The sequence below is a fragment of the Neolamprologus brichardi genome, chromosome 13, assembly GCF_056152115.1.
Source record: "Neolamprologus brichardi isolate AB-2024 chromosome 13, ASM5615211v1, whole genome shotgun sequence".
NCBI lineage: Eukaryota > Metazoa > Chordata > Actinopteri > Cichliformes > Cichlidae > Neolamprologus > Neolamprologus brichardi.
Window position 1 is genome coordinate 20,027,629 of NC_142116.1, and position 20,055 is coordinate 20,047,683.

Sequence of the window (20,055 nt, forward strand, 5' to 3'; positions counted from 1 at the left end):
CTGCTTCCAACCCGAATGTGTTGTTTTCCGACTATTGTTTGAGCTCTAAAATTCAGAAAAAGGATTAAAGGCCAGAAAAGCCATTTAGTGTGAAGGTGCCTTTAACAAAGCACTTAAGAGTAACTATGCACAAAGAAGGCCCACCCACTGTATGATGACCTCTTCAAAGACAATGGCAGCATGCAAGCATTATAGGCTGGCCCCTTATGGACACTGAATGACTTTAGGGAGCAAGTGCCAGTGCTCTAAATGCTGACATTTTCATGAATATAAATCACCAAGATCATATTGCATAAGTACTTTTATTGATATTGATTTGTGACCATTACTGCCCTCCCATAGATTTCGGACAGCACCTCTCAACACCCAACAGCTAAGCGTTCATTTAATATTAGCTAATCATCAGTGTGGCGATTGTAGCTTTTAACCTCATTAGAAAATTAATCAGCCCTCAGGTTGCTACGAGTCTCTGCCTAATCTCCATATTGAAGTCAGATGAACAGGTAGCGAGGGATTGCAGTCTACTTCTTTGTCATAGGTGTCTTCCTGTACTCCTTTCACTGCTCCTGCTCTTTTGTTTTACCTTGCCTTGTGTTTTGTGACACCTAGAGTACTTTTACCCACCCATATTTTAACAATCTGTTAAAAGTATGGGATATATAGTAATCATAAGGGCTCTTGAAATTGTGTGGCAGACCAAAATTAAAGTGGAGCACTCGTCCTGTCTGGCCCTTGTCTGTTTATGTAAATGATCCGATTCTTCAGTCCTCATGTTTCTTGCATTTGCCAGGCAAATCTCTAGATACGTGTGCTTCTCGGATACTGTATTTAGCTTTGGATTTTCCCTGGCGATTTTACTGCCATGGCTGGAGTGGCCCGAGAGATTCCCATCTTCTTAACTCCTCATTTGCCCGGAGAGACACACCTTCTTCTCACCTCTAGCAATTTAGAGGAGGAGTAAACTATTACTTTTTCCATTTTACTATTTAGGTTAACACAAAACTAAAAAGTACAATGAGTAAGACCTACATGAAATGCCCAGAGAAGTGTAATGGTACAATATCTGTTTAAATCATGAAGTGAATGGAAATATACGAAGGGAGCATTTCAGCTAAACCAAAGCTAAAGCCCACACCATGTGTGAGAATGCCATAAAAGGTCTCCTAAAGGCCTCTGTATCTCACTTCCCATGGTTTTATTTAAAAATAGCGAAGCTAACTGTAATGTTTGGGCATAGTTAAGTAGGAATATGTGTAGGTGTACGTCCTTCTGTCCACCATCTCCCGCTGACACTAAATTTGTTCCAGGTTCAGTCTTTATGTTAGACAAAGTTGTATGGTTGTTTACCAGTTGTGGTTCATATTGACTCAACCTGCTCATTGTGTTGTTTTCCATCCATGTGTGCAGTAACGCGATTGTTTTAAAAATCTTTAACTGCTTGTCTTTGCTCGACAAATCGTTTAAGCGCACCTCTCCTTCTGCTGTTAATTCCCTGCCTCGCTCTGGTTATTCTTCCTGTCCTCATCATGTTGGTATGCTTTTCAGCTGCAGTAATCCAATGTTGATGTGACCTGACGTTGTTAACTGTTGATTATTCTCTCATGCTCTTATCAACCATTCTCTCTCATTCATGTAACAAATAACACCCCTCCCCCCATGTTCTCTCTTCTCTTCCTCTTGAATAACCATCATTGTCAACTCCCCGTCTCCCAACATCCCCTCTTTTTTCTCTGCCTCATTTCTCCAATCATTACATCTGCTGATCCCCACTCTCCACCAACCAACTCCCCTTCCCCCTTCACCTCCTCTTCATCTCGTCTGTCTCGCGCCCTCCTTCTCGTTCTGCCCCTCCCTCTCTGCAGGACTTCTGGCAGGTATGGGGTGTGTGCCGAGCAGCATGTGTGCACCTGAATGAAAAAATGCACTCTGTAGCCACTTGCTACTCCCTCTATCTCCTTTATACTCTTTCCTCCTCTCCCTCTGATTTCTCCACTTTCTTTTGACCACTTGCTCTTTCTCTGCAGTAATATGGAGGGCATAGGTGTTCACCATTGTTAGTTCAGGGGAACGGCTATTCAGACACTTTTTTTTCTCCAGTGTTTACCACGACTTACATGCACTTTGACTAGGACAGCAGCCAAAGTGTGCCTTTTAATATTTACATCTTAACTAGATTGCCAATAACAACTCCTAAAATTCCATACTGGTTTTTCCCTCACAGCTTCAAGCTGCTGCAGGTGCGATGGAAGTAGAATAAAGCAGTACTGTAGTACTTTAGTGCTTTATTTATTTATAGTAAGCAGAATATGGCCATGCAAAGTACTTGTTACTGATTGGCTGGTAACTGCTTTAAAGACAGTGCACCTGGACAGTAACACAAGTAGCTGCTTTAGTAATCAGGAAATTGGTCTGTTTAATTGTTAACCACCTTTAAACAGACTCCAAAATGCTTGGTAATATAAATGCTTATCTGCCTTATGCACTTTGAGATGCTTTATCTTGGCAAATAACTTACTTGGTTGTTATAGCTTTCTCCACCCCTGCCATGTCTCTTTATTTGATCCGCTACAGTAACCTAATACTTGTAGTATTGTTTAAATGTCAAAGAGATTTGGTCTTTAAGCAGGTTGAATGCTTCTGTCAGTCAGCACTGCATGAAGATAAGCTAATCATAGCAAAGGGCAAGTTACAGCCTGTTCACCATATCATGACTGGTGGTGCAATAATGTGAAGTAGGCACACACGCCCCATTGTCTGGGATTCTGTATCAAATATGCAAACTCCAACTCCACATTGTTATTGGATGTTGTGTTGGAGACCTTCCCAGTGCCCTTTGTAAAGCTTTGTTAGAGGCAGCTATATACCATGCCTTCCCTGCTGAATTATTGAAAGTGCAGGCTATAGTTTGCCTTGACAGCGATTATTAAAGACTGCAGCACTCCTATATAATTTATATATACTAGTCGGACCCCCAAAGTAAAGTCCACCTACTTTCATACATAAATAGTTGTTTTAAGTATTGCAAAGGTAGAATAAAAAGGCTCTCTGAAATTATTTCTTTGTTAAGAGTACTGGTCAGTAAGACATGCTAATGGTGCTGTTCCCCTGCACTCTCACTGTCTTGCTTTACACGCACACCTCTCTCTTCTCATCTTTCATTTCTTCTAATAACAGCTGTAGCTTTCCAAATGCTTTGGCACTTGAGCTGTTTCCCAGCATGCACTGCTCTAATGCCTGTGTCTCACAGAGAAAGTAGCTGGTGGCGGCGCCCCCTCTCTGTGCATGATGTCATCACAGGGTGGTTTTGGGCCCAGAAAAAAGCCATAAAGGCTCTGTTAGCTGATGTCAAGGCTGAATTGGTGTGCTTGATAGTCTGCACAAATCCATCCTCTGGACTGTCCGGGTGTCAGTGCTGCATGATCTCTGTAGAGCATGGTTTAGAGTTACTGGAGGCAGGACTTGGTTTTGTACATTTAAATGTATGCAAACTGTTCCTACATGTTCTGGCTCACTGTGTTTGTAAAGCAACGCTGTCTTCCGGATGACCTCCACCGACGGAGAGTCGAAACCTGTCACTCAGAGGGAGTGCTGCTCCAATGGAAAACACGCCACTTGTCACACCAACTGTTGTCATGTTTACCCTTTCTGATCTCACAGGACGCTCCCAGGGCCTGCTGCTTGGACTGATACAGACCACTATATATATCTATCTATATATCTATATCTATATATATCTATATCTATCTATCTATCTATCTATATATATATATATATATATATATAGATAGATAGATATATATTTGTGTGTATGTATATATTCTTCCGCTGTGTGTAATTTTCTCCATGCTTTCTTTGTTCTCTGTTTGTTGACACTGAAAGATCACACACAAAAATACACTGAATACTCCTGATCCTTCTCTATTTCTCTCTCTTCCACTCAGAGGTTGGTTTGTCTCAAAAGCTGGTCCTTTAATTCAGTTCAACCTGTCGTTTATAAGACAGCTGCCAGTCCTCAGCGAACAAAATTTGTTTATTGAGCGTTCCACATCAGGAAGCATTGTACTGAATGTGCTCACTGCATAAGTTATTAATGGCACACCTGCTTTGTGGTTACCCCTGAGACTAGAGGTGGCTAATGCATTAATTTTCTCTCCTCCCACACACCTGCCGACCCACCTACAGAATGCGGTGTTTTGGTCCAAAGATGCGATCATATACAGGGAGAAATTATCGTCTGCAGCTCAGTAAAAAATGAAAAATCACATCGTCTTTGGGTTTGTTGGGGTGCGTGGTTTGTGAATGGGGCGCCATGCTGTGTTGAAGATGCAGTGCAAGTGGGCTTGCAGGCTGTCAGACCATTCAGAAATATCAAGCTGAGACCTGGATTGACTTTTACCCTCAAGCAGGTCATCCTGAATTCAGTTTTCCCTGATACTCAAATCATTTATTGTACCCACAAAAGTGACAGTAACCTCAGAGCTACCACATCACATACTGCGGTGCAAAGGACACAACGGTCCTGATTCATTTTTAATGCATCTCTTGTCACACTCTTCCCCTCTTTCACTCTTTCTGCACTGTCAGTCAGGCTTTACATGTCACTGACCTTTTTTTTCTTTCTTTCTTTCTTTTTTCAGTCAGTTCATCAACACGCTCCAGTAAACCACGTTATTTTGAAACTCACCTTTGCATTCAGATGTGAGCTCACTTGAGGACAGGCGTCACTCAATAAACACATAAACAGCAGAATGAGAGCAAATTCTTCCTGTTGCTGCCTGAGCCTTTCATCAAACCCTAGACTCATAAATTTGTGTTTTTATTATGGCAGTCATGGAGGAAAAAGAGTGAAAGAGCAGAAAATACATGGATGACAAATTATGTATTTTTGGTATGCAAATGTGTGTACAGGCGGATTGCAGAATTATGTGAATTATGTCTCATTTCAGTCAGTTGCTTCAGCAGTTGTCTGTTTGCTTTTGTTATGACACTGGATGTCAGGAGATTTGATCAGTCTCATTAGCACAGATGTGTTCATTGTCACATCCTTAAGTATTTGGAGCATGCCCCCTTTTTTGTATTTTCTCTGTCACTGACACAAGATAGGGTGAAGTGACTTTCATAATGAGCTTTTCTTCCACATTTTTTTTTCACCTTTTGGCATCTTGATTGCTGATCTCTAATTTTTTATAGTCGTGTGCACATGCAAAACTGAAAATGAAATTACTGTCCAGATAATCACGTTATATACAGTTTGTTATTTGTAAAAGTAACAGTTTTTAAGTATATCACTTTTCAGTTGTGTTTAGAAAATGTTTCCTTAGTATTTGTGTGAAATGAATAATGAATGAATAATTTGGCCTTCTGCATGCATCCCTTCAGCTGTGCCTGGTTGTACGGGTCTCATGCTTAGTTTTCTTAAAGCTAGTTTAAATTTGGTCTGAAGTAGCCATGGGCTTTTCCTTAGCCCTAGTGCACTAGAGAGATTAGCCCTGGCCAGACTTTTAACTCTGTTTGTTCATTCCTCCTTGCTACCAGTGACACCCAGACAGCAGCTCTGTCAGTCCCGTGTTTCTGCCTCACCTAACAGGCTAGTTGGATTGTCATCTCTAGCTGAAACACAAGGACAAGTATGTAGACATGTCCAGGCTCATGCCAGAAGTCTGAAAAGCAGCCACACTCACATGTATACAGACAGATTTGAAGTCGGTACTGATTAAGAGATAGGTTTTAATTTACTTGATTGCTGCAGCAATCAAGTTTACAGTCATTTAAGTGCTTTGGGAAAAATCTACCAGTGTTAAATACTGATTTAAATGTAGTTGGTGTTTTATAGGCATGATGTCCTCCCTGTTGAGCTATCAAAACTAATGAATTACTGATTAGACACAGAGACGAAGTCTGACTAAGGAATCAAGTAACCCAGTAGCTACATTTTGTAGATAAGACTTTCTGTCTTTTATCTGATGTTGTACTCTGTGTGCATTTTTGTACTGTTCACTGGCTTTTTGCTGGAGAATCCAGTATTGTGTGTCTCAAGTCGGAAGCCGAGGCTTGCACTAGTGATAGAAAGATGGAGGATAAAGTGTAAGTCCTGGCATGATCCTTACAACAGAGCCACGAGATGGGGAGTATGAAACATGGAGCATAGGTTGATATTCACAGTGCCATACCTCCTCTTCTTCTTCTTGTTCTTAACAGAGTGCACATTGTTATAGCATAGAGCGAATAGAAAAAAACAAACAAAGAGAGAATGCTTTAATGTCAGCTCATTGGCGCTGAAATCTGTAGCTATAGAGGGGATCCTAAAAGACTAAAAAACTTCCATCGTGTGGCCTTTTTATAACCCTGGGAAAAAAAGTTGAAATTCTTTGTAAAATGTAAAGGAAAACAGCCCATTTTGAATTTTTGTTCAGCAACACATTTCTTATAAAGTGGGGTGTTTGTCACTGTGTTGCATCAACTCTTCTTTTAAAAACACGCTGTAAGCATTTGGGATCTGAGGGAATTACTGTATTACTGTAAAAGGAAAACATGTTTTGCTTAATGTGGGATTTCGTAAGTTTGGGTCATTTGAAGTGTGAGATGATGGTCCTCTCCTCTTTACCCTGTTATACGTGGCTCCATGATTTCTGTAGAGGATTCCTGGCTGTATAGATATATTTTTTGTGTGTGTTGTGTAGGACAGTTGTAGATAAAGCTTGAAACTACAGTGACATGCCTTCTTTTTTTGCTCATGTCCATTCAGTACTGACTCTCTGAATTGGACTTTATGTTTAATTCTCTGAATCCTTTAATGATTTAATGAAGTGTATGTCAAAAATGCCTAAATTAGTCACAATCTTACAATAAAAAACAATATTTTTCTTCATTAGTCTGTTACAGACTTATGAATCCCCAACCACTGCAGGGAGGCTCATCATCGTCATCAAGTAGTTTCATCAGATTTGTAGACGATAACAGCAAATCGAAATAAAAATATGAAAAAAACAAACTGTAGAATTTCTTAGTTGAATATGTCGTCTGTATTCTGTTTTATATTAAATAGGGTAAAAAATGAGTTTGCTAATTTAGCATTGTCTTTTTGATTAATTTTCAATAGCGTCTCAGTTTGTGGGAAGCTGGATTGTAATTGGATTTGTTTCACTCCAGGCTTTTCTGTGAGGATGCTGTTATCCCTGACTCAGACGAGTGAAAAATGTGATACTACCCCTAATGTGCTTGGTGCCTCTGCTCTGATCTTTATAATGAGGCCCAGTGTTTTTATGCGTCTTGGTGTACGGCCTTGTAGCTGTCCCATTGTGCCTACTGGCATACACACTCGTGTAGAAGTGTTTGTCTTTTCTGTTTTGCAGACTGGCATTACAGCTGCTTCTCACCTTGGACCCAGAGGACTTGTTCCATGTGTTATTGTACCCAACTTAGGGGACAGTACCAACCTCTTTCACTCTCACACCTCTCACTTTATCTTGTTTTGCTCTTTCTTCTTCTTCTTCTTCTTCTTCTTCCTTCTCTTTCTTTTACTCTCTTGCATCTATACACACAGTTACACCAGAAAAGCTTGCAAAGCACCTGGAATTAAAACATTGCCCTTTGCTGTCTTTCTTATTCTGTCACTTCCTGTAAACCTGTATGATTAAAAAATAATTTTCTCTCCCTCTGATTTCCCCTTTCTCCCCCACTCCCTTCTCCTTGGAGAATAAATATATCTTAAGTACTAGTAGAAACTGTTGTTGTCTTTGTATCTCTGACTTTTAAAACTGAGGTCTTTTGTTTGTATGCAATGAGAAGGGAGTCGGTTAAAGGGGTAATGATTTGAAAGATTTGATATGAAGGGGGTGCCACCAAATGTTTATATTTATACATGTTTTGGTTCATGTAGTTAGTATATGTCTGTGACCCTTGCAAGTGATAACATGAGATTAGCTTTGATTTGTAGTGTACTCAGCCTGCGTTTGTGATTATACTGCAACATGACTTTGATTCACTTCAGTTTAGATATGCTCTGTGTACACAAAATGTGATAATATGTAGCACAGCAAATCATAGTCCTAGTGCGATTATTCATTGTACACTAATTGTAGTTGCACACCGTGAAGATTGCAAAGCATAATTGAATTCTTAACTTTGAGTGGCATCGCCCAATTATCTTGTTTTGAGCAAGATTGTTTCTGTGTGTGTGTGTGTGTGTGTGTGTGCAGCTATATGAATGCAAATCTGTGTCTTTGCCATTAAAGCCCTGCTATAAACAAAGCAAAAAACAGCAGAGGCCATGATTTTGTTTTTCTAACAGTTGTTTTTCCTCCCTCCTCATACTCCTCTGAAATGGACCCCGTTACAGACGGAGGTAACTCCACATGGGCTCAGCGTTGCCGAGCTCCCTCCTCCACCCCTTCTCCCTTCTCTAGGCATGCTCTGTCCGTCTGTTTGGTGGAGAGCCCTACTAGTGGGACACTGTCTTTCAAGTCTGTCACTGAGTGTGTAGTGTGCATGTGATTAAGTCGCACTTTCATGCAGTGCTGTGGATATACACATGGAAAACATGTCGTTAACTGTGTGTGTGTGTGTGTGTGTGTGTGTGTGTGTGTGTGTGTGTGTGTGTGTGTGTGTGTGTGTGAGAGAGAGAGTTTAATTCACCCTGTTTTTAATGATTAATGCTCTGGGTTATATTACAGATATGTTTAACAAATGGTGTGTGTGTTTGTGCTGCAGTCTCTCGTGATGTTTTCCTTCTCTTTGTGTCAGTTTCTCACTGTGAGTACGGTCTCTGGTGGACAATGTTTTATACTCGAGCTGACTGCTGACTAACCATCATCATCCTCACCTGTTTGGCTTCATGTGTATGCAGCACTTGCATGACTGTTCATGTGATAACCCAGCTATATGAAGTGAACTTTTTATTGTGTGTGTATGTGTGTGAAAGACCAGAATGTGTTTAGATTTTTGTGTTTGAGCAAGTCTTTAATTGAGCCTTGGTCCTACACACACATACACACACGTACTTGCTTGCACACACACAACTGCACAGCTGTAGAAGCTGTAAGGCTAGTGCTGGATCATGTGGAAGGTTTTTTAATATAGCTTTTACTTTTGTGTGTGTGTCTGTGTGTGTCTGTGTGTGTGTGTCCTGACCTGGATGAGCAGAAGATTGCCCAGGAGAGGGAGAAGTTTGCAGATGAGGACAGCATATTTTACACACTGGGGGAATGTGGCCTTATCTCCTTCTCTGACTACATCTTTCTCACCACTGTGCTGTCAAGTAAGTACATTGTTGAAATGTGCAAGACTTCCTAGAATTGAAGTGGTTCACATGACCTGTCTCATTAGGTATAACATCTTTTAAATCTTCTGCATAGTTCACAGATCAGATCTCATGAGAGTCTCTTTTGTCTTCTCTGCTCTCTACATTTCTACTTGTCAGTTAGGACAGAAAGTAAAAGAAGGGATGTCTTTTGATACGACAGTATTAGGGAGGACAGGACATGTATAAGACGTTGGTTTTAAATGTTAATGTGAGCTGACCAAGTCTGCTTACTCTGAGATGATTTGTTCTACAGAATCAGTCTTACCTTGATCTAGCATTGGTGGTTCATACAGGAAATAAATCGCACATTAAGGCCTTCACTCCCAGTGTTTGGTAATAAAATGAAAATTAAGCTCAACTCGTTCCTCTCCAAAGGCTAGTAAACTTTTATCCCCAACTCTGCTAGACCTTTTATTATAATCCGTTCATAGGCAGAAAACCTTAAGGGACGTTTTCAAGGACAAGCCTTTTTTTAAAGCAGACGAAGCAGGATGCATTATGGTTGGTTTCAATCTGTTTAACACAGCCACAAAAAACAGTAAAGTGGATATAAAGTACTATTTTGCCTACCAGATTTCGATTTACACCTCATAGTGCCTTTTTAATAAAGATTAATCTTCCATAAAAGGCACTGAAGAATATTTGAAGAAATAAATATTCATAGTAGTTAACTGTACAATAACAATGTAAGGCCATGAAAAGAATTTAAAATTAAGGAGAGATTGTATAACATTTTATATTGCATGTTATTGTTTTGGTGTATGAATTACATGGATCGGTCAAAATATTATGACCACTCACAGATGAACGCATACATTTTGATTGTCACATCTGGTAACAGTGATTTTTATATATTTGTTTTTTTCCTGTGCTGGTGGATGGACAGACAGAAGCCAGTTTGATAAAGAGCATGTCTAAAACTAGCAGTGTTGTGGGGTCAGCAGTGGTGAATCCCTGCTCGTGCTGCTCTGCGGCAGGTCAAACAGTTAATGAGGGATGGGGTTTGAAACACATCATTCGACTAACGGGGTTGCTAATAGGGCCTGGCACAAGCTACCACCAGGCACCTTCAGAGTTCGTTTTAAGTCCGTGCCTCGATGGCTTTAAGCTGTCTCGTCAGGACCAACAGCATATTAAGTGAGGGTGTTCGTAACATTTTGTCACATCAGGGTATATGGATCTTATATACATAGTCTCACAAAATATTACAGTTTAGGTCAGGTTCCAAAAGAAGACAGTAAAGTTTAAGTTACTAATTTATTAAAGCAAAAGAAAATAACAGAGTGTGCAGTGTTGTTTTTAGCAGCTTCAGTGTTGGTGGAAGGCGGGGCCAATTTTTGCTGTGTAGTTAGATGGTTGATTTCCCTGTGTGAGAACTTTGCGCCACCTTGAATGAGGAGAAGACTAAATATATTGTACAATTATGTGTTTTGTGTAATATTTGTAATATACTGTGTGTAATTGAGATTATCTCTTCATGTGGCTTTGTGTGTTGCTCTTGTGTCCAGCTCCCCAGAGGAACTTTGAGATCGCTTTCAAGATGTTTGATCTGAACGGCGATGGAGAGGTGGACCTGGAGGAGTTTGAACAGGTTAGACTGACATCAGCAGGATGTCCTACGTGCAGCAGATGCACGTAGGACACGTTGAGATTTAATAACCAGAGTAGCTTCTGATTGTTTTACAGTGACACACACTGACTAGCAATAAAGGTAGGCTCCCACACTGCTATCCACCAGTGTGACCCTTTCTCAAAGGGAACGATAGATGCGGTGCTCAGCAGTCTGTGCTAACATCAGTGTATGCAGCTCAGTTTGTCTTATACAGTCATACTGTAGTATATATTGTAGTTAATAACTACCTCTAAAACTTAGTCTGCACGGACACTCTGGTTGACACTTGGCTCTGTGTATGTGTAGGTCCAGAGCATCATTCGTTCCCAGACCAGCATGGGTATGCGACACCGCGATCGCTCTACCACAGGAAATACCCTGAAGACAGGTGGCTGCAGCTCTGCTCTCACCACATACTTCTTTGGAGGGGATCTGAAGGGCAAACTCACCATTGGCAGTTTCCTGGAGTTTCAAAGGAAACTGCAGCACGACGTGCTCAAACTAGAGGTAACAAAAATGGAAAAATGAATGAGGAGATGATTCAACTTCAATTTTCCATCTAATGGTTTACTGCAGTATGTATACAGTTACAGTCCATTTGAATTTAAATGCATATTAAGTCTCTGTACTTATTAGGAGCTGCAGAGGAAAATGAATAACTTTTTCACAGAGAGAAAAACAATCTCACTGTCTGTATTATATGTAGTTCCAGAGTCCAATTAAATCAAAAAAATGTTTCTATCAGGGGAGAAGGAAGGAGCTAGTGACAGGTGGTTTTACACATAAATTAAAAACAAAAACGATGAGGAAGTCAGTAGCAACAGCTGATCAGTGCTGCTGAGCATATGGTTGAGCTGGTGTTTACCATGCCTAGTGCCTAAATGATGCTCCAAACCATAATGAGTGGCATTATCAGAGGCTCAGAGAACAGGACTCAGATCTGAGCATCTGCAAGAAAAGGAAGCATTATGTGTCAGGTCTTAATGATACCTCAGTACTCGTTTGGGGAAATCATAACACAACAGATAAGTTTGAATTTATTTTAACATTCAGCAACTTCATGTGAAAGCAGATTAAATAACTGCAGCCAACATGAAATGAGTGGTTCCTGAGTTTTAACTCTTCTTGAATTTAAGAAAAGCGATTGAAGTGGCTAGCATTTCATAGCGTTTTCAACAGTGTCTCGAGACTTTTTGATGTTGCTCATATGTTCAGTGTGAAGGTGCTCTCATCTCTGTAGAGAACGGCGCACCAGTGGCGGACAAGCCCGTTCTGGTGCTGCCAGGCAAACCCAACAGCTCTGGCCTACGAGCACCGTGACCAGTTTGTAGCTACATTGTAGGACTCTAACAGTGGTCATGTTGGTCCTCCTTTCACAAAACAGCAGATACTGGTCCTGCTGCTAAGGTTGATCCCCTTATACGACCCGGTCCAGCACGCCACATGTCACAGCCTATTTCCTAGTATCTCCTTCACACAATTTAAATTGTGCTAGGAGACACACCAAACCTTACAGACACTGATCATATTGTTCTGCCATACTGGAGGCACTGGACTACATGTGCAACCTGAAATGGCTGCAGGTAACATCTTTTGCTACAAGTACTGACAAGGACAATAGCAAATGGAAAAACTAGAAAACACAAATCAGTCTGGAAGGATTTTCATGCTGAGGAAACAAATCTTACTATTATATGTAGTCCCAAATTACCCTAACAATTAAATAAAAAAATGTTTCTGTGAGGGGGGAAGGAAGGAGGTAGTGACAGTTGGTTTTACACACAAAGTAAAAACAAAAATGATGAGGATAGTTTTGCAGGTGGTGTTGTTCTGTTGCTTCTCCAATGCATCTTTTGTTTCTTTCCTTTATATCAAAGCACATGAAATGGTTTCACAATGAAATGAACAGACTGATATCCCTGAGGTTTAACTGACTTTATGCTATACTGTAATCATCAGGTTACATTACAGGGTTACCTAGGAAACTGGAGCCTGGAATGTCTGCTAGGGACCAACCGTCAGTTTCAAAGTGATGCATGACGACTCTTTATAGTTGTAACTCTTATGCTTACAAACTTACAGGTCAAAGAATACGTGCCATTCTCATTATTATAACGTGGGGGGCTTAGTCACATCCTGCCTGCCAGAAACGCAACATTTCTAGAGCTTAACAAGTTAAGAGAGAAATGTCAAACATCCTCAGTCATAAATCAAGTGTGTTGACCTGACACAGCAGTGGCATGCTGTTGTTGCAGTGAAACATTGCAAAAATGCACATGCACATTTAATGTCACCAATGCCAGCTCCAGACGTGACTCAGCTTGAAGCCTGACATCAGTATTTACTGTTTCCCATCTCCCTGTGCGCTCCCTTACTAAAAATGTTGCTTCCTCCACATAGCACTTGATCTGTTTTTCTCTCTTTTTCCCTCCCTAGTTTGAGAGGAACGATCCTGTGGACGGCAGAATCACTGAGAGGCAGTTCGGGGGTATGCTGCTGGCCTACAGCGGCGTCCAGTCTCGTAAACTCAAGCAGATGCAGAAGGGGTTGAAGAAAATGTTTAAGGATGCACAGGTAAATAAATATGTCCTTTCGTCCATCCTTAAATGTAGCTCTGAAAGTCTTAGCCACTCAGACGTAAGATACAGCGCTTGATGAGGTGTTCTGAGTGTTTTAATTAATTAGCCTACATGGGAGGATGTATGACAGACGGTGCGTGCGTAAGGGAAAAGGAGACTGTGCAGGGGCATTGAGAGTCTTTGTGAGAGACTGGATGAGAGGTAATACATCACTGGGAGTGGGCAGCACATACAGTGTCTGATCTTATCCACCTTACCAACTCAGTCTCTTCAGCCACCTCTAGCTCTACTTTGGGATGACCTCAGTATTGGTGCAATTAGCTCTCTTCATTCCTCTCTGGAGTCTTTACAAAATTGCACTGTGTTTTTTTTAGACATTATCCTCCTCAGTTGAGTAGTCTTTGAAAGAAGAAAAAAAGACAAGACTATTGCTTTACAGCCACATTGCTTTAAGCATAAAAATTCTCCACAGACATTCGTGGTAATGTAAAAATCCTAATTTCTAAATTTAGTACATGCTTATATCTCCTTCCTATTTCAAGTTCTTTGCATGAACCCCGTTTTTATGCTGGATCGGTTTCACGGTAGTGAGCCCCATCAGTCAACTGACTGAAGTTACACCCGTGCATATCGTATTCCCAGGGGTGTTGCAGCGAAATATGTCCCATTTCAATTTTTTTGGAATTTAACGATTTGGACTGTCGCAGAGCTCTTTGTTATACATTAAAGCACCACAGATGTCAGACTTAGCTACGATAAGGCACGTCTGATGGTTAAATACAGTGATTAGGAGAGAAAAGGAACAGAAAGCAGGGAAGTGACTGTTCCTCCAAGTCATGAGGGAAAAGATGAAGCTGGATGCTGCCAGAGTTGTCTCCCTAAGGAATTAAACAGCAGCAAGCATCGCTCCCTGTCTGTCTTCCCTTCTTTTACTGTTTACCCTGTCTTCCTCAATCCTGCTGTCAGTCTGTCAGTATTGGCAGAACCTGTAATGTAAATGACTCAAGTATTATTCACAGCCCAAGACCAGCTGTTCACTTTTCTTTGCAAATGAGCTCATCAGCAGTGCAGCAGCTGTGTGACTGTGTGTCTGTTTATATGTGTATATGCGCATGTTTGCTTTAGGCTGTCTGTCCCCTTGTTGGTCTGTGGCACAATGTTTAACCATGTGTGTCAAAAGCTTATGCAGACTTCCTCTTGTCATTTGTGTCACACTCCTAAGGTCCCCCAAATGTGGTATTCTACAGTGGCAGCTCTTGTCTTAACAATAGTTGGCTGTTTTTCGCAGGTTTGGAATGCTCTAATAGCCCAAATACAAATGCAGGAAGGATTTGTAACAAATTTGTCCATTTTTCTTTGTCGCACAGGGCATCACATTTGAGGAGGTGGAGAACTTCTTTACTTTCTTGAAGAACGTAAATGACGTGGACACAGCTCTGAGTTTCTACCATATGGCTGGAGCCTCCATAGATAAAGGTACACCCACAGTCACCCTTTACTTTGACATTCTCTCCCTTCCCTAATTATCCCCCTTTAGACTTAACTGTTCTCCGTTTCGTCGTCTGCATCTCATGGCTGTTAACACTCTGACAGCCAGATCTGCTTCCCACATCTTTTTTTCCTGGCTTTTCTCCCAAACCAAGCTCAGCTATTTGTCATCATTTTATTAGTCCATCCATTTATCCACCACTTCTTCCCCTGGGCCTGCAGAATTGTGCAAATTCAAACACAAAAACTGCTTATGCACACATGACAGATCGCTTTGTGCTCCTACTACAGGCTGCTGATGTCCCCTAAAACATGCCAGCATTATCACTGGGCAAGTGAATGGATGATTAGGGTTGAGTTAACCCACCATTAAATGGTTGCTTTCTCCATGAGTCCGTTACTGCAGGGTGGTGTGCAACAACCGTTGAATACAAAAAACTGGACGATAACCTCTGGGACAAACAGGCCTGGGGAGGCTCTGCAGCCATCACTGGCTTGGATGAGCAAAGAGAAAAGAGCTTACAGTAGAACAGTAAACACTCAACCGGCTGGTGGGGCCAGTCCCTCATAAAGAAACCCACTGCTCCAAAGATACCTGCACAAAGTTGCATGGAGAAAGAAGGAAGAGCATAAACTACGTAAGATGTGAAAGGAATAATGATGTGGCACAAAATCACAGGGATATAGAGTGTGAAAGAGAAAAGATTAGATTGGCTCAGTGCATCAGGGAGCACACTGGCCCTGTGGCACCTCTGTGAACATCTGGTTCTAGGGGCACCCGATCTAGCCTGAACTATAATCTATATGAAAAAGGAAAGTTGAGGTCTTTCTTAAAAGTAGAGAGGGTGTCTACTTTCTGAATCCAAGCTGCAACCCTGATAGCTGAAGGCTCTGGGATTCACAAATTAGAGTGCGGTTTAAAAGGTAAGTGCTATTTCTGGATAATATTGTACTCTGAGGTGAGATTCACTGGGGGTGATCATTCAGGTTTCTGTGTGTCAGTATTTTAAAGTGTAGCATGGGTAAACTATGATCTTTCTCTCAGTACTTGATACAAATACTAAAGTACTTTTTGAGGCCTTGCAGCCTCAGTCACTTTACACGTAACAACAATTTAGTCTGTAGAGAGCTTAGGCATTAGGGTGGAGACTGTTATAGGGCTATTAGCACTGTAATCCCTAAGATCATAGTTCATCAGAAATGGGGGCTCAAATCACAGCAAAATTTTTGGCACAACTTCACCTACTTTCAAGGTGCATGGAGAGGATGAAACAATTCACAATGCAGGAATTCCAGCAACACTTAAGGAAAGAGGAACAACTTTACTGACTGACCAACGGGTTTCGGCTTGTGGCCTTCATCAGGGTCATCCTGATGTCATCATGAAGGCCACAAGCCAAAACCCGTTGGTCAGTCAGTAAAGTTGTTCCTCTTTCCTTAAGTGTTGCGGGAGTTCCTGCATTGAGAAATGGGGGCACAAACAGACATAAAACTTTGGTAAATATTTTTGAAGAGCGATTGGTGTAACTTTTTACGGTGGAGCCAAACTCCAGTTACTAACTGGCCTTTTTTCCCCCCATTATACCATGAACACCTGCAGTGTATTGCACACCGCACAGTAGTAGTTCTTCACACAACAGCTGGACAATTTGAAAAGTTGGTTAACTCATCCACATAAAAAGCAGCACAAATGGGGTTTAGTTAGGAAAAAACCCTGAAAGATCTCACATATTAAGACTTTAAAATTGCCCACAGAGTTCACTGTGGTTATGCTGTTCTCAGTGCTGAAGAATTTATTTTCAGCGCTTACTGAAAACTAATTACAAAGTTTAAATTCATTAAATCACTCGTACTGTCTTTATGTGGCTCAGCACTTTCATTACTACTCAATTCATTTGTCAGAAGCTGACAATGAAAATCTTTTTAATGTGAGAACAGAAGCAGTAGATGAGACCTGTGGCAGTTGTTTGAGGAGTCTGTGTTTCCTTCATTTGTTGCAGTGATTCAGTCCATCAATAGACCTCCATATGTTTCTGTCTGTGCATCCATTTGTTCTGATTCATTTATGAAGCAGCTGCTGTGTTAAGGGAGCAAAGGGTCTACCCCGAGGTGCTTTTTCAGGCATTTGGTTTCAGTGGCATTTCTGCACAGTAACAAACCGCGTATGTGTATCAGTGTGTTTTTGACTTCGCATAAAGCGGCTTTGGGAGGATGCTGTGGGTTCACAGCGAGCTGGCAGACACATGTCTGCGAACTCTCTGCACCCTGCTGCCGTCCATGAACTGAAACCGTTTTTCTCCTCTTCGAGCCCGAAGCAGCTCGTGTCTCAGCTGAGCTTTTTAATGTCTTTGTTACTCTCTTTTCCTTTGCTTTCATCTTGCACTCAAGTCCACTGATTTCACACCCTTTCAGAACAGTTTCTCATGTGTGGGTGTGCGATCTGGATCTGCACAATGGCTTTGTCGAATATATAAAAGAAGGCCAGTAATGAGGTTCTCGATGGCGTGCTGGCTCATCTTTTTCTCTTACAATTTGCAGGGAAATTTTTGTCACGTTTTATTTGTTCACCCCCACTCGTCTTTCATACCTGCCCTCCTCCATTTGTGACTATTGGTAAATCCTGATTAAACTGACACTGCGTGTTTATGCTCCTTGTTTTGGGTTTTTTCCCTCATTCTCGGTCTTTTCACATCCTCCATATTTTCCTCAGTCCAGTTCCATTCCCAGCTGGATTTCCTGTAGCGGTCCGCTCTTTCTTTTCCTCTCAGCCCCTTCTTTCTCTCATGTGTCCATCCGATAGCCTCCCCAGCGAATTGAAACCCTTTTTCTTGATCCAGAGCAGTCTGATTTGCACACACTGTTCTCTACTTGCACCGCTGATGTGCTGACATGTGTGAGTCTGTGCCTGTGTTGCTCTCACAGTGAATCTTTTTATCTGTGTATCTTTCCTCCCTCTCTCTCTCAGTCACCATGAAGCAGGTGGCACGCACCGTAGCAAAAGTGGAGCTGTCGGATCACGTGTGCGACGTGGTGTTCGCGCTCTTTGATTGTGATGGTAAGTAGCTGACAGTCTCATCATATCTCTCTGCTCTAAATATTTATGAAACACAAATAAAGCCTCCGGAGGTAGAAATCATCAATAAATGGAAGTCAGCTCCTTCGTCTTACTTACTCTTCTTTTATTATTTCATCATCCCGCTCCCCTGTCCATCACCCCTCTCCCCCTTCTCTCCTTCTCTGTCTGTCTTCCTTAGGGAATGGGGAGCTTAGTAATAAGGAGTTCATAGCCATCATGAAGCAGCGGCTCATGCGTGGGCTGGAGAAACCCAAAGACATGGGCTTCACTCGGCTTGTGCGTGCCATGTGGAAGTGTGCCCAGGATACCGCCTGGGATTTTGCCACACCGAAGACATAATGTCACAGGAGACCAGTTGCAATTGAGAGCGGAAGACAGCAGGTGTATAGGGCTTGGACGGGTTTTAAGAAGTTTAATAGACAATTAAGACTGCAGCTCATCATCAATCATTAACGCATGTTGCTGTAGTTCCAGCTATCAGTATTGTGGCTGAAGCATCCTGACGCAGTGCACTGTGTCCTGAAAGGCTTCTCTAGTGTGCCTGCCTGAGGCATCATGGGTATTTGTATGTTTGAAAATATACAAAGTTTGTATGTTTGATTTTTTTTTTCATATTTTATAAAGGAATGCAGAACGGTGCATCTGTTTGTTAAGTGCTAAAAACACCACTTTGCTCTTCTGTATTTAATGCATTTTACAGCAAAAGGGCAAGACTAAAAGATGAATCAATCTAGTTTGACCTTCAGCTGTATAAAGGCTGCAGTATATCTGTTCTACGCTGTTAACATAGCCTGGATATTTCTTTGGTGGGACAAAGCAGACGTCTGTAATGTCGTTAGCACCTCTTCACTCAGTCTGCATCTTTATTCCTATAATGTTGTCCCATAAAAGATTAAGTATGCTCATCTTACCCTGTGTTCTTAGCATTATTATTCCCCATGGAAACACTTTATATACAACAGATGTTAAAAGAAGAACTCTATTAAAGATGCTACAATAATGTAATGGTGATTAAGCTTTTTATTTCTTAATAACAGAGTTCTGCTTGCCACGTTCCCATTTTCCCTCTTTAACAGCACAGTGGGAGGGATTAGCATGACTATTTGTTGGGGCACCTGGGAAGTCATTTTTCAAGTGTAATGACTTTTTAGGCAAAAACGCATGGCCGATTGTAACCCCTGGCTTTGACTTCATTCCAGACGCAGAAAATTATTGTGTGTCTGTGTGTGTCTATGCGCAAGAGTAGTCAGCATTTTTGCCTAATTGAAATGGACAGGATGGGCAGTCCTCAGCCTCCGCTGCCCATTAAAAGATTGTCCTGCAGCCCTTTGTGCACACACACTGCTGCAATATACCCGAACGAGCTGGCTCGCTCTGCCGCACGTAATACGACTGACAGACGGAAGTGGTGCTCAGGAGTGATTGCTAGGCAGGAGATCAGGTACGTGGACCTCTCATCAGTATTCCTCACCAATGGTCTTTTCAGAGTTTCTGTCTGGCATTTCAATTGCTCAGAAGTGGAAAAATTATTTTCTTTTAACATTGCATCACTTACATTCTGCTTTAATCATAGAATGGCTGTCCAGTGAAAGTCATGCATCTTCATTATGCCAGCTTTTAACATTAACTAGGAAAGTCTCATATCCAACTTTGTGAAACTTTTCTTTTCATTTAATCAAATTATTTATTGATTTGTTTGGCTTGCAAAGTAGACCCAAAAAGAAATGTTCGGATTCTATCTTCTGTGCTGTTTTGCTCTGCAGCACTTCCTTCCCCATAAGAAGGCCTGTGGTAATTCCTTCCCCATACAGCTGAAGATCATGTTTGCCCAACAGTCCGAAGAAATGTTGAAATTCTAAAAAAGACATTTTAAAAGCTGTGGCCGGCCTGCCTGCCTTTTCCTAATTATTCAATTTCAAAGCACTTATCCCAAATCAACAAATGATGAGCTTTAAAACCTGCAAAGCAAAACACTATTTCCTTTTACTTTCTAAAACTC

At 41.4% G+C, this 20,055-nt stretch overlaps 1 protein-coding gene across 1 annotated transcript in view; it reads left to right on the forward strand.

Annotated features, from left to right (window-relative positions):
* The window catches only part of micu1 (mitochondrial calcium uptake 1), a 34,614-nt gene extending 15,553 nt beyond the window's left edge, over positions 1–19,061 (forward strand). The window contains exons 6-12 of the mRNA XM_006800837.3: positions 9,142–9,256; positions 10,810–10,892; positions 11,220–11,420; positions 13,350–13,487; positions 14,860–14,968; positions 17,946–18,035; positions 18,235–19,061. Of these exons, the coding sequence (XP_006800900.1) occupies positions 9,142–9,256; positions 10,810–10,892; positions 11,220–11,420; positions 13,350–13,487; positions 14,860–14,968; positions 17,946–18,035; positions 18,235–18,395 (897 nt within the window). The 3' untranslated portion in view covers positions 18,396–19,061. The remainder of the gene's footprint in view (positions 1–9,141; positions 9,257–10,809; positions 10,893–11,219; positions 11,421–13,349; positions 13,488–14,859; positions 14,969–17,945; positions 18,036–18,234) is intronic.
* Positions 19,062–20,055: the final 994 nt, after the last annotated feature.